The sequence below is a fragment of the Calypte anna genome, chromosome 3, assembly GCF_003957555.1.
Source record: "Calypte anna isolate BGI_N300 chromosome 3, bCalAnn1_v1.p, whole genome shotgun sequence".
Classification (NCBI taxonomy): domain Eukaryota; kingdom Metazoa; phylum Chordata; class Aves; order Apodiformes; family Trochilidae; genus Calypte; species Calypte anna.
Genome location: NC_044246.1, coordinates 26,979,130 through 26,994,731, shown reverse-complemented (window position 1 = coordinate 26,994,731; position 15,602 = coordinate 26,979,130). Strand labels below are relative to the sequence as shown.

At 42.2% G+C, this 15,602-nt stretch overlaps 1 protein-coding gene across 2 annotated transcripts in view; it reads left to right on the top strand.

The window, feature by feature from the left end:
- Positions 1-15,602, top strand: part of AIDA (axin interactor, dorsalization associated) — a 30,739-nt gene that overhangs the window by 747 nt on the left and 14,390 nt on the right. The window contains exons 1-4 of one of the 2 annotated variants that reach the window (XM_030447125.1): positions 8-237; positions 3,702-3,771; positions 11,147-11,200; positions 12,918-12,972. In XM_030447125.1, coding sequence (XP_030302985.1) covers positions 128-237; positions 3,702-3,771; positions 11,147-11,200; positions 12,918-12,972 — 289 coding nt within the window. In that variant the 5' untranslated portion in view covers positions 8-127. Of the gene's footprint in view, positions 1-7; positions 238-3,701; positions 3,772-11,146; positions 11,201-12,917; positions 12,973-15,602 lie in introns of those variants that run through there. The other variant, XM_030447124.1, reaches the window with a different exon arrangement.

Genomic DNA, 15,602 nt, shown 5'->3' with positions numbered 1-15,602 from the left:
GCGGCGAGGCGTGGCCGGGCTGGGCCGGGCCGGTTCAGCGGCGGCGGGCGCGGGGCTGGCGGTGTCGGCAACTGGCTGGCGCGGTGCCCCGGCCTCGGGGTGAGCATGGTGCCCTAGTGTTGGGGCTATGTCGGAGGCGGCCCGGAGCCTCCTGCAGCGCTGGGGCGCCAGCTTCAGGAAGGGCACCGACTTCGACTCCTGGGGGCAGCTGGTGGAGGCGATCGACGAGTACCAGATGTGAGTGCGGGGGCGGCCGACTCCCGCCGCTGCCCCACTGGTCCCCGGCACGGCCCCAGAGCCCCGGTGCGAGGGGGGCAGAGGCGAGCAGCGGCCCCCGGGTGGGACAGGGCGGGGAAGGGGAAAGGGGGTAGGGGGTGTTCCCTCCGGGCCTAGGCCGAGGCCCCCCTTACCCCTCAGGCCTCGCCGGCGGCTCCCCTGTCCTTACAAAAGGCGGGGAGTCCCCTGAGGCGAGGTGGGGCGGGGATATCGCCTGGGCCCGCCGGGAGACGCCCCGCAGAGACCTCCGGGGTGGGGAGGCTCGGCCGCGCGCTGCCCCCACGTCCGGGGGCCGAGGCGGAAGCCAGCCTGTCCTTTTCCGAGGGTGGCACTCCGGCCTGGAGTGGCAGGGCCCCCCGGGCGTGGGCCGGCGGGGTGGAGCCCCATGGTGATGGGAGCCGGTGCTCCAGGCCCCTCACCCGGGGCATGGTGTTCCCGGGGCACCATGGTTGTGGGACGGGAGGCACCCGTCTGTGGCAAATGAGCTGCCGAAGCATCAGGCTTACCCAAAAAGAAGACCCCAAACAGTAAATGCTCTCCTCTATAACTCTCTTCACCTTGAAGATAAAAGCAGTTTACTTGTAACGTCAGTCTTGCAGGCTAAGTTTCTTGTGAATTTTCTGGAAGAAGACCAGAACACTTGTTGACCAAGAGAAAGTCAGCTGAAGAAATTCTGTCCAAGAGATCTTTCAGCACTATTCAGGGCTATTCAGGTTGTGAGCTGGAATCACACTGGCTACTCGTTCAGTTGTCATTCAGTGTAACTAAGCTGCTGGCTGGGTACAGCATGGTCATGAGATGCTATAATGTCATTATTTCATTCACTCACCAGACAGAATGATGCAAGTTATTTGCAGTTTGATGGTTTTTAGAGAAGGGCAGGCTGTTATGACAAACCTTAGCACAGGGATGAACAGAAGTGCTCTTGCCTATATGTATCTCAGGAGAAAAAAAAAACAACAATCATTAGAAAGTAAAAGAAGGAACTTTTAAGAACTGTTCATCTGTGGACATCTATGGGGAGTCCAGTAGTATCCTAACACTTTAAATGGTCTTGGCAGTCCCAGCAGTCAGTTTCCTGTAATTATGTCTCTTCAGAATGAAAAGTCTTTAAGCTTCTCATTTTAAGTTTGGTTCATTGAGAAGTAAGGTCACTAAATATTTGTGAATAGATCAGTGTATAACTTTTGTTCCCTTCCTTCCAGAATCACTTTGTGTCAGACAAGAACTGGTCTCTGGCCTCTTGCTTTATTCCAGCTTTGGAGCAGTGTCTTTGTAAAGAAAGCTCTTCTTGGGTATTGTAAGCTGTTCTTACAAGTCTTATCAGTGAGTTTTTACTGAATAGAGTAGTCATCAGTGGATGAATGCTGTAATTCCAGAAAGAAGAAGAAAAGGGAGAGAAGATTAAAGGGAAGATATTTTCTAGGGAGGAGCAGAACCTTTCAGTGTGTCTATCTGCTTCTTGTAGATATAGCTTGTGTAAGTTAATAGCTTTCTTAATCTATAGAAACTGCAAATAAGCACAGGGTGAGATATATACCTGTAGGTCTGGAGGGACATAACAGCCTGGCTTTATGTTGTTGCTTTCTCAAATGGCAACCTAAGGTGGCAGGAACAAACAAGTGTGTTGCTGCAGTTGGCCAGGTGCTGCTGACGTTGGCAAGGTCTGTATTGATCAACACATTGAGGCTGGGGAGAAGCTGGTTACAGTGAGCTTGCTGACTGATTAAAATTTTCCCCAGTCTAAGCTAGTTCAGTCCATAGATTTAATGCTTGCTGACTTTATTTGCCTCTCATGTCCAGGGGGACCTATGTCTGCCCAGGTCTTTATGCTGCTCCTGGAGGTGCAGGAAGCTTAGTGCAAAGATTAACCCTTGTTCATTCAGGTGCTTACTCACACAGGAGCCCTCTGAGCTGTTGGCAGTGCCTTCCCTGTTGAATGTCCTCTTCTGTGGAACTTGGACTGATCCACCTTTGAACAAGCTTCAAGTGGGATGCCAGATGGGTTTATCTAGGTTAGGGTGGGTTTTCTGTGTTAGTGACAAATGGAAAGACAGTTGTGTTACTGATGGTTGTAGAAATAGTAATACTGTGATGCTGCCTGTTGTGGGTGGCATGTTGCTGCTGTGGTGATATATTTTCTTAAATTATTACTTTTAAATGTCTTTTCTACATGTTATGTATGTCATATCATTAGGGTGATAGGCAAGGATTGTACATGTGAGTTCAAATGTCTTTTCTTAGCTGCCATTTTTCCCATTCATCAAGGGGGACAACACCACTGTGTAGTGGTTACCTTGTCCTGTTTGGTTGTTTTTCACTAGTGCTAGTTAAAAGAGCTGATTTTTAGGAGAAGCAAAGGAATAATTGAATTCTGATTTTTGTTTCTGACACAGGCATTGACAGTAATCTGTTTCGGTGTATGTATTTTGAAAAAAAAACCTCCTCCCCAAAAAAACCAAAACAAACCACTCTGATGCCCACTGCAGTGGTTGTGAGAAGCTGAATCCCTTTAGCAGTGCTAACTTGTGAGATTCCAGGCAGAGGTGTATTTGCAATGCCCTGAGTACTTCTGCTGTCCTTGTGTTTCCCTCAATCCTCTGTATCCTCTTCCCCTTGGCTTTTTTTTTTTAATTATTATTATTATTTACAGGGAATGGCAACAACTGCTCAGAGATTTTGCCTGTTTAATGTTCTCCTTCCTCCCCAGATGGAAAATGTAACTCTTCCCATTGCTTCCCTCTCTTGCTTCCTTTTGCTTTCTCGAGCTGTTTGCCTACTGCTGCTTTCCAAACCCCTGTGGTACTCCTGTCTCCGTGGTGACAAGGGGTGGGTCTCTGCTCTGTGTGTGATGCTGACAGGCGCAAATGTGAGCTGATACACCCTGGCAGCCTGCCAGGCCACCCTGTGCCTGCTTTCCAGCACTGCCAGGGACTGCAGCTGTCACTTGGGGTGCCTGCACCCACACTTCCTGCCAGCCCAACTTGCCTCAAACTCTCCCCGGGAAATGGGAGAGAGTGGGCTTGTACCACACTGGGTTTTCACAGGGGGTATGGGTTTTTTGCTATAAAATAAGGGGGTGGGGAGAGGAAAGAATTCGGTGCTTATAAATGGGGCTGTTGGATAGAAGGACCTTCTTACTTGTTCTTACCCTTCAGGAGACATTATATATGTACTCTGTCCTGCCTAATGTAGTTGCACACTTTGTTCATCTTCTGGGGTTTTTTTTTGTTTGCTTATTTGTTTGGGGTCTTTTTTTACTTTGGATTTTTTTAAGTATGACCTACTCTGGTTATAGAAATCTTTGTTAAAAAAACAAAACAAAACAAACTATTTGAAGCAGCAGTCTGTGGGTCTGGCTGAGAGGGGTATCTCTGTTTCTGTTTTGTGTTCCCACACTGCAATTTTCTTTTCCCTCCATCCAGATTAGCAAGGCATCTACAAAAAGAGGCACAGTCTCAGCACAACAACTCAGAATTCACCGAAGATCAAAAGGTGAGTATTGCTGTTTGCTCTGTCAAGGAGCTTGATTTGTAGATGTTGATGTCTGTTATGAGTGTTGGTGTTCTGCAGACCAGAACTTTATGAGCCCTTTTTAGCTCCCTCAAGATACACAGAGCCCAGCATGGCTAAAACAGTTGCTGTCATTGGGTGTGACAGATGCTTTGCTGTGTAGTATTGAATGTCATGGATGTTGGTCAGTCCTTCATAAGTGGGAGTTTCTTTTTTATGTGTGTGACCTTTTGATAACTTGCTTATACAACTTTTGAACAATTCATGTTGTGAAGTCTGAATACAAAATATCTTGAACTGCAGACATGGAGGGTGTGTGTGGAGGCTGTTATCTTAACATGTAACACCTGACTGGGAAGGGTCCAGGCAGAACACTCCCTACTAGTCTCTTAGAATGTTTTGTTTATAATCTTTCAAAATACTGGAATTACTGTACTCCGTCCTCTCTCCCCTTAGTTTAAAAGGCTGTTTCTTATCTCAGCATCATATTAATAAAATTCTGTGACAGGATTTTAGAGAATTTAAGGCCAATAGTATGAGTTTCAACAAGGCCTCATGTTGGGTCCTGCACTTTGGCCACAACAAGCTCCACCAGCCCTAAAGGCTTGGGGAGGAGTGGCTGGAGAGCTGCCCAGCAGAGAGGGTCATTACCTGGGGGTTCTGATGGACAGCTGGCTGAGCATGAACTAACACTGTGTCCAGGTGGCCAAGAAGGCAAACAGCATCCTCACCTGTATCAGGAACAGTGTGACTAGCAAGGCCAGGGAGGTTATCTTACCCTTCCACTCAACCTTGGTGAGGCTGCACCTTGAGCACTGTGTGCAGTTTTGGGTGCTGCAGTATAGGAAGGACATCGAGGTACTGGAGAGAGTGCAGAGAAGGGCAGCCAAGCTGAGTAGGGGTCTGGAGAACAGATTTATGTGGAGAGGCTGAAGGAGCTGTGGCTGTTCAGCCTGGAGAAGAGGATGTTGAGGGGAAACCTTATTGCTCCTACAACTACCTGAAAGGAGGCTGCGGTGAAATGGGTGTTGGCCTCTTCTCCCTAGTGATTAGAGATAGGACAAGAGGAAATGGGATCAAGTGGTGCCAGGGGAGGTTAGGAAAAAATTATTTGCTGAAAGAGTGGTGAAGCATTGGAACTGGTTGTTCAGGAAGGTTTAACACCGTCCTTGGACATGTTAAAAAAACAGGTAGATGCAATGCTTCAGGAGATAATTTAGTGGTTAAGGTGGTGTAGGACTGGCAATTGGACTTGGTGATCTTGAAGGTCCTTTCCAGCCATGGTGATTCTATGATTCTATGAAAATGCTGGCTGAGGTCTCATACAATCAAACTTTTGCAGAAAAAGAAGATCTCTATATCACAAATATGAGGCCCAGGTGATTTTTTTTGTGTCCTGTTTAGAGGCCTGTTTTTTCTCAGGAATAAAAAATTTCACATTTCCAAGTCATAAGATCGCTTGTTTGAGCAGTGCCATTGCCTGAGGATGTTCTCAGGCCTGATTCTGGGCCTGAGTAGCCCAGAATCCCACCTATGGTAACAGAGAATCTGTTTTGAAATGTTGGTCCTGAACACAGGTCCTGACTGCAGAAGCTGAAGATGGGCCTGATGTGTTTAAAGAAACTCATTACAAAGAAATACACCTTTGCATAGAGACTGGCAGTGGTTTGTAAGCTGTTTTCTTGACATGTACCAATAAGAAAAGTAAAGAGCCAGTATCCCATGGGTTTTTTGCCTCTGCAAAGGAGATAAGCCTCATGGTCACTTTGAACAGAGTCAATCTGGGTCCACTTTTCCTGACTGGAAGGCTTGGGAGCCTTGTTCATGTTGGATGGCTGTTTACTCTTTGATTACTTCTGCTCTCTCTCCCTTGCTAGTAGCTTTCTCCATCATTCTCAGCTGCAATCTTCTTTATTGCATGTTTCCCTTCTGTGGATACTTTGGAAAATACAGCTACTTCATTAAGGTGAAGCTGTTCATCTCACTTCTGGAGACATCATCTCCTGTAAGTATGGGAAGCAGAACCACATAGGGCTTTGCTTCCAGATGTTCCCTGAAACTTGTGGAAAGGACCTTGGACCAGATTGTGGAAAAGAGTGAGGTCAGCCATGAGGGGAAGGCCTGAGGGGCTGAGGAAGTAGAGATAACTGGCCTCATATGTGAAATGCACAACTACAATCATGTCTTAAGGTGGCAGTCTTCTGAGAAGGAAAAATGAGTAGATGGTTTGAATCTTTGCAGAGTGATACCTGTTTTTAAAGGTTGTGTATCTTACAGAAGAGGTTGACATATCACTTGCTTTTCTTTGCAGATCAGCAAGGGTCTGATGCTCTGCAACTTTGAACCTGGTTATCAAGTAGTGGTGCCTATTTCATTAGCCACAGACACTGCCAAATTCCCCAGTGCTTTGTTGAGAGAATATTTTCTTTCCCTTTTCTACCAAAAGGAACAAAAATCGCAACAAGATAAGAGGCTTGCTATTGCTTCGAAAGAAACACCTAAACCTCTGTGCAGCCAAATCTTTTAGTCTGATATTAAGCTCCTTGCTGTTCTGGTCTTCCCTTTTTCTGCACAAGCTTGGCCAGTATAATCTAGTGATAGTGCCATTCAGTTGGTGTGCAGGAATAGAGTTTAGCATGCTTCTGGGTTTTCAAGCAGTTTGGTTAAGTACAAGTGTTTCTTCTCTCTTGCCACCCTCCAAAAATCTGCATACCAAAACAGCTTCTGTTGCTCAACTAAGTCTCTGCCAATAAAGTCACCAACATGGTGTTCCACCATGGTTCCAGAAAGTCTCTTTCCCCTACTATCTTTCAGAGGTTCTGTATGTCTTAAAACAGCCAACTCTTTTTTATGTAGAACAGTGTGTAAACTTTGAGATTTGCTTATCCGGTATTACTGCCCAAGGCTGTGCAAAGAATTTCATAGATTGGAGAAGGCAAGGCTGTGAAGCTAATTATGATTTCCAGTTACTTGATCCATCCTCATTTCAGTCTTTGTGTAGATTTACAGTTAAGTGTTTTCTAAAGGACCATACATACTGCTGACAACTACTATGATGCTATCATTGTTTCTTACTCTGTGGAGATTAATTACATCAGCAACTCCTCTGGATCAGGAGAAAAATACTTGCTTTACAGCTACAGGGAAAAGACTAGGCTAGGTTTAAATCATTAGCTCTGTCTTTCTGTATAAAGTTTTATCCTTTTGGGTCCATTTCATGCATCACAAGTGGTGTTAAAGTGCAGATATTGTGTTACTCATGTAATCATATAATCTGTTAGTCGAACAATGATGGATATGACCAATTTCTTTCCTAGCTGTACTGTGAGCCACTTTCCATTTGTCTTCTAGTAAATTAATTGCTTGTGGTAAGAATTCAGACTTTTAAATAGCCTTATCTTGCCTTTTTGCTATCGATCTGAAGAGTGTTTTGAAAAACTGTAACCATTTCCCTTCAGGGAGAAGACTAGTCTAGAATTTCCTGTTCATTCCTGGATTTTCACCTTCTAGGGTGCTGTTGTCTTGCATCTACTGCTGGACATAGTTCTGGAATCCTTAGGGAGTCAAGTCCTTAGGGACTGTCTAGACTAGGATAATTAACAGTACTGGAATCTTCACGAAAGATAGTGAATTTTGTTGAAGAATTTATTTGCAGATAAGTACTGTAAACTACCAGTCATTGTGTTTAAATCTGGTGACCCTGCATCAGCTTTAAGGAGGCTTTACAACAATTTCATCACCTGGAAGTTGCATATATGGAATATTAACAGATACACATACTGGTGGATTTACTATGGTCTTAACATCTGCATATTTCTGTTCTTTATTTTACCTTCGGTCTCTGAAAATAGCATCTTCATTCATGATCAGCCCTTGTGTTTTGCTACATGAAATATTCCAATTGTGTTGTCACCTTGCCTCCAGCTATAAATTTGACCTTTAAAGCCCTCTTGTAACCACAGTTGTTGCTTCTTGAGTAACTGTGTTTGTGCGAGGTTGAGTTTTATGCCGTATTAGAAAATCATGCTTTTTTATGCTATGGTAACTTGCTGAAGTAAGAGCACTGTTGAACAGTCTTAGCATGATTCATTAAACTACTCATCTCCTAGCAGCCTGGATCTCTCTTTAAAGCCAAACTCTGCTTTGGCTCTGTATTTATGCTAACATCTTTGACTGCATTACAGTTAGCACAGTTATTACACAACTGCACTGAAGAAACCTTGACTATGAGATCAACTGACTTTTTCCCTTTCTAGTAATGAGTTTACATAAAACTGAATCTTAACTATTTTAAACTAGCAAAGTTAATTATGGCTTCAGTCTCTAATGAGATGCAGAATGTTTTCCCTGCTGCAGAAATGAGCCTTTGCGTGGGACAGTTGCAGCTGAAAATGATAGCAGTGTTTAGCTGCATTTTTAACTTTTGGGTTGGGTGTGGTCCCTCAAAAAATAGTTATGAATAATGCCTGCTGGGAGCTTGCCATAATTTAACAGATTCCATATAAAACTTATTCTTTACTATTTTAAGACTCCCAAACTCTGTTCAGTTAATATGTTTCTAGAGGCATTATTGCCCTTCACCCCCCAGGAGCCAGAGGACACACATTTTGTATTGCTGTTTGTCCTGTGCAGTGCCTACTTCAGGCAGTTTTAAGAGTATGCAGTTATGAATCAGCAGGATTGGAAACAGGGGCATTGCTGAACATGTTGATGAATTGACCAAGAAGATAGGTGTTGAGCAGTGCTTCTTGCTACCTCATTTACAGTGTGGGCTTAAATCTTCATGTGGGACTGGGAGGGGAAGAGCCATGTGCAAGTCTGCTCACACATTCTGATACTGTGGTAGGACACTGAGACTGTGTGCTGGCACCCTGTGAATTTATAGCCCTCTCTGTGGCACAGTCAGAAGGATGTTGATCTAACATGGAATGGGCATGCTCTTTGTTCAGCAGTCAACACTCAAACCATTGGAACTGCTGGGGTTTTGCAAATGGTAGATCTGTAGTTAAACATCTCTTCCCTAGTGAACTTCTGGATTACTTTCTTTTACTTCACACCTTCCTCTTTAAGGTTCAACCTTTGCAAAAGTATCTTTCTAGAAGTTCTTAAACCTAAGATTTGAGATCTTTGCTTTAACAAAAGCAAAAGATTGCTTTTGTTAAACTGCAGCTGATTTGGCAGATTCTCATGCTAGGGACTAAGAATCTGCTTCTGTAGTACTACCTGGTGTCCTCCCATCCAGCTCGAATAGATGTAAATCCACAACACCCATGTGTGCAGTGTGGGTCTGAGGGTGTCAAAATTAATTCAGAGCTGTCTGTGCTCCTTTCTTTTAAAAAATATCCATGGTTTTCCAAGTTATGCTAGAGAGCCAGTTATGGATCTCTGTCATGTAGCAGAATTTATTGGGGGGAGCTGAACCTAGACTACAAAACGAACCTCCACAGAAATGGAGCTGTGGTATTTTTACTCAGCCATGTTCTGTGCAAGCATATGGTCCATGCTGCTTCATATTGAAATTCCCAAACAGCACACAGCTGCATGTGCTACATCCTGGGCAGAGGAGGGAACAATGGGCATCCATTGCTAAGACAAATCACTTGCTGCTTTCTTGGAAGCTGCCAAAAGAACTGAATTTTTAGTAAGACCTCCATACAATGTACAGTAAAATAAACTATGAAGATGTAAAGTTTGGGCTAGTGCCATTTTGTAACAGCCTTGGAAATGAGATACCGTTTGAGGAGAACAGCTTTGAATCTCTGGTGGCAGATGAAAATCAGGTATCTGAGGCTTTTACATGCTTCAGCTGTTGGCTTTGCATTTGAGGTTTTCTGATGTACTTACAATTCAGCTCCTGAACTCTTCCAACTTTCAGTGTGGTGTAAGGTGCATCGAAACCAGAGTCACTTTGCTTTTAGCCCAGCCTATTTAAGGAATAAGTGGTGGTCCAGGAGCCGATGGAGAAGCAGTTCTTAGTGAAATTTGAGTCCAGGAGAGTGAAGGCAGATGACTGGAGAAGGTAGCTGTGAAAGCATGCATGTTTTTCATCTGCTGTTAACAAACCCCTTGGAGCCCTAAATTGTAAACCTCCTTTAAAGGAAGTTTTGGCTTTTGGCTGATAGCACATAACTTGTAAGATGCCCGTACTCTTGAAGCTCTTTGTTGCTAGGGTTGTGATCTATGAAGTCTTTGTCCCCTTCCATCCAGCTTGGAGGGATCTGTTTCTATACTGCCTGGTTTAAAAGCAGAGAATGAGTTACAGGTGCATATTTCAACTGTTACCTTCCTTCTGAGGGGAAATCTTATTTTGAAAATAACCTGCTTTTCTTTATGGCTTCATTGTTGCTATTTTTCTTGCCCTATGAATGTTCACAGAGCATTTTGAATAAAGGCAGTTTCGCCTTGATCTCTCTAGATAGACATTTTTTATTCACTAAAAACTTAGTTAATGAGCAAACTTGAGATGGTCAAGCAAGGTAAAATAAACCATGCAGTTTTGTCCACTTGATATCAGCTACAGGAGTTTGAATTCCTGTTGATTTTTTCAGCTGGTAGTAATCAAACCATGATTGTTGCTGAAGCTTCTTACTTTGTGAGACATAGAAGCTTAAGTAGCACTGTCTTCAAACTAAGTGATGTTCTGTTTGTAGGCCCTTTATTCTACATTTTTAAATAAAAATGAGATACTACTACACAGTTCTGTTCAGAGGTATCTTACATAACTGACAAATTTGAAACAAAGAATCTAATTGATGCTTCACTCAGCTTTTAAGCATCTTAAAATTATAAAACTAGAGAGATAATCCACCATTATATTTGCTCTCCCACCAAAACCCACAAAAGCAGACCATGTTTTTTCAGTTTTGAGGTACTGGCGTCAAGACATCCCTCCTCAGAAGTTACTGAGGAGGTCTTCTGAGGTTGTAAGCCTGGTAGAAGAACTGTGGGCATGATTCCTAAAAGCAAACTAGGAAAAAACACTCAAATTCTCAGAAGGTGATACACTGGTTGGTTTGAATTTAATTTTTCTTTCTTTCCCCCATCACCTCAGAGCAGTTGAGTTTATAAACAATATATGATGTGGTAGGCTTTGTAACAGCTTCTGCTGAGTGGATGACCCCCATCTGTGTTGATGAGCTGCGGGAAGGAGTTAAGTGGCAAATGTTTGTTTTATCTGTTGCACTTTCAGAAGATACTGTGTATAAAAATGCTTGCTGAATTATCTGGTACCAAATAACAGGGCTGAAATCTTTGGAAGAAAAAGCAATTGTTCATACTTAGATTTTTTTAAAAATGTGAATATGGAAGAATACCATTTCAGTACTAAATGAAGTTTTGGGGTTTTTTTCTCTTTCAGAAAACCATAGCTAAAATTGCAACATGCTTGGAACTGAGAAGTGCAGCTTTACAGGTATAGCTCCTTTTCCTGTGTAACTTCATAATATAGTGAAAGGTAACTGTAGATCTTTTTAAAGCTAGTTTAGTGTCTTTAGTCATAACTAGAACTTCTGCAAACAAGGTGAACAAACCCTTGAACACTTGGACTTTCCAGGTTGTCAACATGATGTCCCAGGTGATGCCTTAAAACCCTTCAATTAATTTATATTAGCATGTATTAGGGTTTGTACAGGAATTTAACTGCAGGTTTTGTGTCTTTGCTTCTTTGCCTCATTTCCCTCTTTCAGAATTGATTAGTTTTGCCTCCTAACCTGTGTGCAAGGGTAAAACAACTCCCAGAGTGATCCTTGCAGTAATTCAGCTGCTTCATAAAATCACAGTAGGGCATGAGGAAGAATGTGTGCATAGAATAAAGATTAATTTGCAGCCATCATGAAAAGTGGCGGTACTGTAGGCAAGTGCATGAAAATAATTATTTAAGAGCTGCTCTTTGGGTTGTTTTGTTTGCGGTTTTTGTTGGTTTGTTTTTTTTTTTTTTTCTTTCTGAACTGAAAGTAGGTGTCACAGGAAGTGAATTTCTTTTTATCTCAGCATAGTCTTATCCCCTAAGCAAAAGGGAAATGAGACAAATATCCTAAAGAGTGTGGGTAGAGTTTTTATAACTTTGTGACAGGACACTAGAACTGCTCATCCACTTCACTTTGGGTAGTGTTTTACTTAATTCAGTTTTATGGTTTCTTAGCAGAGATTAAAGCAGTTAGTGAGTGTGATCATCTTTTTGCATTCTTCTAACAGTGTGGTTATAGCTGCTTTACTCTTTCTGTAGTCTGGCCGAAGGTCCCTGTTGACACTTGGGCAAAATCAAGAAAAAAACCTGTTGGGCCTTAAAGAAATGTTGAAAACAATGGGTAATCTTAAGAGATGCCAAGGGTGCAATGATGCAATAGGTAAGACCTTGCCCTCTGCCTAAAAGAGGATGTACAGTGTCAATCCTCTTGTTTGTACCACTTCTATTATTCCAGCTCTGCCACTTGTCATCTCAGAATAGACTAGTTCAGCTTGTCAGAGTGTTGATGAACTACCTCAGAATTAGAAATTGAAAACTTTTCTGTTAAATTAGTCAGTCAAATAGTCGTATTGTGAAGCAGACATATACTGCAGGTCAGATGAGGGAATTGCACTATCAGAGTTGGTGAGGGAGAGATGGGAATCTCTCTTCCATTTGCAGTGAGCTCTTAGCTCAGTATTTTGTCAAGCTCCTCCTGTACACTTTGATATCTGTTCCAGTTACAAGTTGGACATGTGTTTTGAACCTTTTGAATGCTTTTGAATGTTTTGAATGCTCCTGTCAGAACATCATTTTGCAGTGCAGTGTTAGAGCTATCTTGCTACAGATTAACTTGACTGGGGAAGAATTCAAATGAGTCCTTCTGCTTTAATGTTCCTATGTCTAATAAGTATGAAAGACTAACTAGTTGTTTTAAAAATAATTATCCTAGATTAGAGCTTGGAATGTGGGATAAGTTTGTTGTCAATAAATGAGAAGTAATGTACTTTCTGCTGAACCTCCTCTATTGGGGAGATTTCGTTTGGTTTTTTTAAGACAGCTTTGAAGTAACTTAGTACACTTGAACAAAGGAAGCGCCTTGCATGCTTATTCTAAGCTATGGTAGCTCAGTCTTAGGGGAAGGTGAACAGTAAGTTCTAACTCTTTCTTTGTAATGTCCTAGTCCAACCAATCACAGGATGAATTTAAGCTTGAGGATCTGAAGAAGTTGGAACCAAGTAAGTAGTATCTTTGTATCTTAAGTGACATTTATCGTTACAGTGGAAAATAAGGCAGCATCATGAATACTGACTGACCACAGTGTGGTTTGGCAGCAATGTTGGGCTTAGGTGGTTCTTCCAAATATCTGTTGCCACATAGACAAAACCTGAAGTGTATTAAGGGATGTAATGTGGGTCACTTTGAAGAATAGTAGCCCTAACATTTCAGATAAAGTATTCATCTTTATTTTCAAATAAGTAATTCTTTGGGTGCTGCTACTCCTCACACAAAAGAATGGTTTAAGTTATCACTAGTACAGTGTATAATCTGTTGGAAAATACACCCACACATTTGTTATTGGAACTGAATTTCAACACTGTGGTCTTCCTCCTTGCAGCATGAAATTAATTTTTTCTTCTGAAAATCATAGAATTTTCAGGGTTGGAATGGAACTTTAATATCATCTAGTTCCAACCCCCCTGCCATAGGCAGGGACACCTCCCACTAGATCAGGTTGCTAAGAGCCCTTTCCAGCCTGGCCTTAAAAACTTCCAGGGATGGGGCTTCTACCACCTCTCTGGGCAACCTGTTCCAGTATTTCACCACCCTCATGGTGAAGAACTTCTTCCTAATACCTTATCTGAATCTACCCTCCTCTAGTTTGAATCCATCCCCCTAGTCCTGTCCTTAGACATCCTAAAAACTCCATCACCAGCTTTCTTGTAGGCCCCTTCAGATACTGCAAGGCTACAATAAGGTCTCGTTGGAGCCTTCTCCTCTCCAGACTGAATAACCCCAACTCTCTCAGTCTGTCTTCACAGGAGAGTTGCTCCAGCCCTCTGATCATCCTCGTGGCCCTTCTCTGGGCACACTCCAGCACATCCATGTCCCTCCTGTAAAAGGGGCTCCAGAACTGGACACAGTACTCCAGGTGGGGTCTCATGTGAGCAGAGTTAGAGGGGGAGAATCATTTCCCTCGACCTGCTGGCCACACTTCTCTTGATGCAGCCTAAGATAATAATAAAATACTTGACTTGTGCTCACAGTAGCCAATCACCTGTCACCTACCACCATAATGCTACCAGACTAGTGAAGTTAAGAGTCAAAGTGAAGATGCAAGTCAGTCTTTGAAGTATTTTGTGTGAAGTTGCTTTTTTCCCAACTGATCCTGGATCATTTCTTGCTATGGCAATCCAGAAATAACCTTTTCACATAGGAAGTATCTATTTATTTGCTATGTTTTCCTTCCCATAACACTGTCTGCTTTATTCTATAAGCATCCTTGTGATCATTTTCACATCTAAGCAGTTATCCTGAATGCTATTGCTTTTGCTGTTCTTGAGGAGCAGGAGATGTAGAAGACCCTCCCTAATGCTGCCAAAAGCTGCTTTTAGTTTGCTTGTGTTACGATTTTATCATTACTGGACATGTTGGGGATGAACACAGTGTTGGGCATGCAAGTCTTTCTATTTCATAAGATGAAATTCTTGACACTCCCATTCTCTAAGTAGCACAGCATTGAAATGTTCCTAATGTCCCTACCAAAATATGGAATCAAAATGCTTTTAATGTCTTCCTTGAAAATGGAAAGTAAGTGAACATTACAAGACGGTTAGGTCCATGAAGACCACAACCCAGCAAAGGGACTAACTATGTACTGAGGTATTTCTCAATCTGTTCATTGCATGTCTGGCCTCTGCATCCTCTAATTTGGGATTGTTTTGTACTGATGCATTTGCTTGCTGATTACAAAGTTTTTAGTAATTTAGTATTTATTAGATATTAGATATTTATTTAGATATTTATTTAGTATTTATTAGATATAGTTATTTAGTGTCTGTGCATTTTAGATTCCATTGTACAAATGTTCTGTGAGTGACTGAATGATGGAAGCAGGAGAGGAATCTTAATCAGGCCAGCACCAGCCATTTCCTAAAATCCACCGTGAAGTGTTTTAATATGTATGTTGTCTTTTCTCATGTGTTCTAATAGAAGAAGTTAAAAAAAAATCTGGGCTGGCAGTGCAAATAAGCAATTCCTTTGTTAGGTCAAGCCATTCTGTTAGGGTGGAACGAAAACAGCTATTCACACAATTTGGCTTGTTTTAATTACTTTTGTGCCTAAAGCCGTCAACATGGCTGAGAAATTTGCTTTGCCTGTTGTTATGACAACCAAGATTTAACTTTTTTTTCCCCCCTTTATGTTGTTAAGTTCTGACTTTTTCTGCTTAGGCTTGCCTTTCACGCTGCTTGGAAAGTGAAGCAGTTTTGTTTGTTTAGAGGATTTGTCAAGGGCTTTTTTGTGCTAGAATAATGCTACAGGAGAGTCTATGCATACAGTTCTTTAAAAACTACACTATGTGAAATCTTAGCTAACACACTGCATCTCACAAATATTTTTCTTGTGAAAGCTTATACTGGTGTTGTAATGCACATTACAAATGGATTGGTTGGGAAATCCCATGAGCCTGTGTCCATGTGGGATAATTCTAGGCACTAAGCAACTAGTTTCAAGCTCAGTGTATATGTATTTATTATAAGAGAATTAGGTACTGGGTTGTACTGGGGAAACTTACCAGAATTCTTTTGAGCTATGTATTCTAAAAGAAATCAGTACAGGCATTATAGGCTGTCACTTAAATTTAACT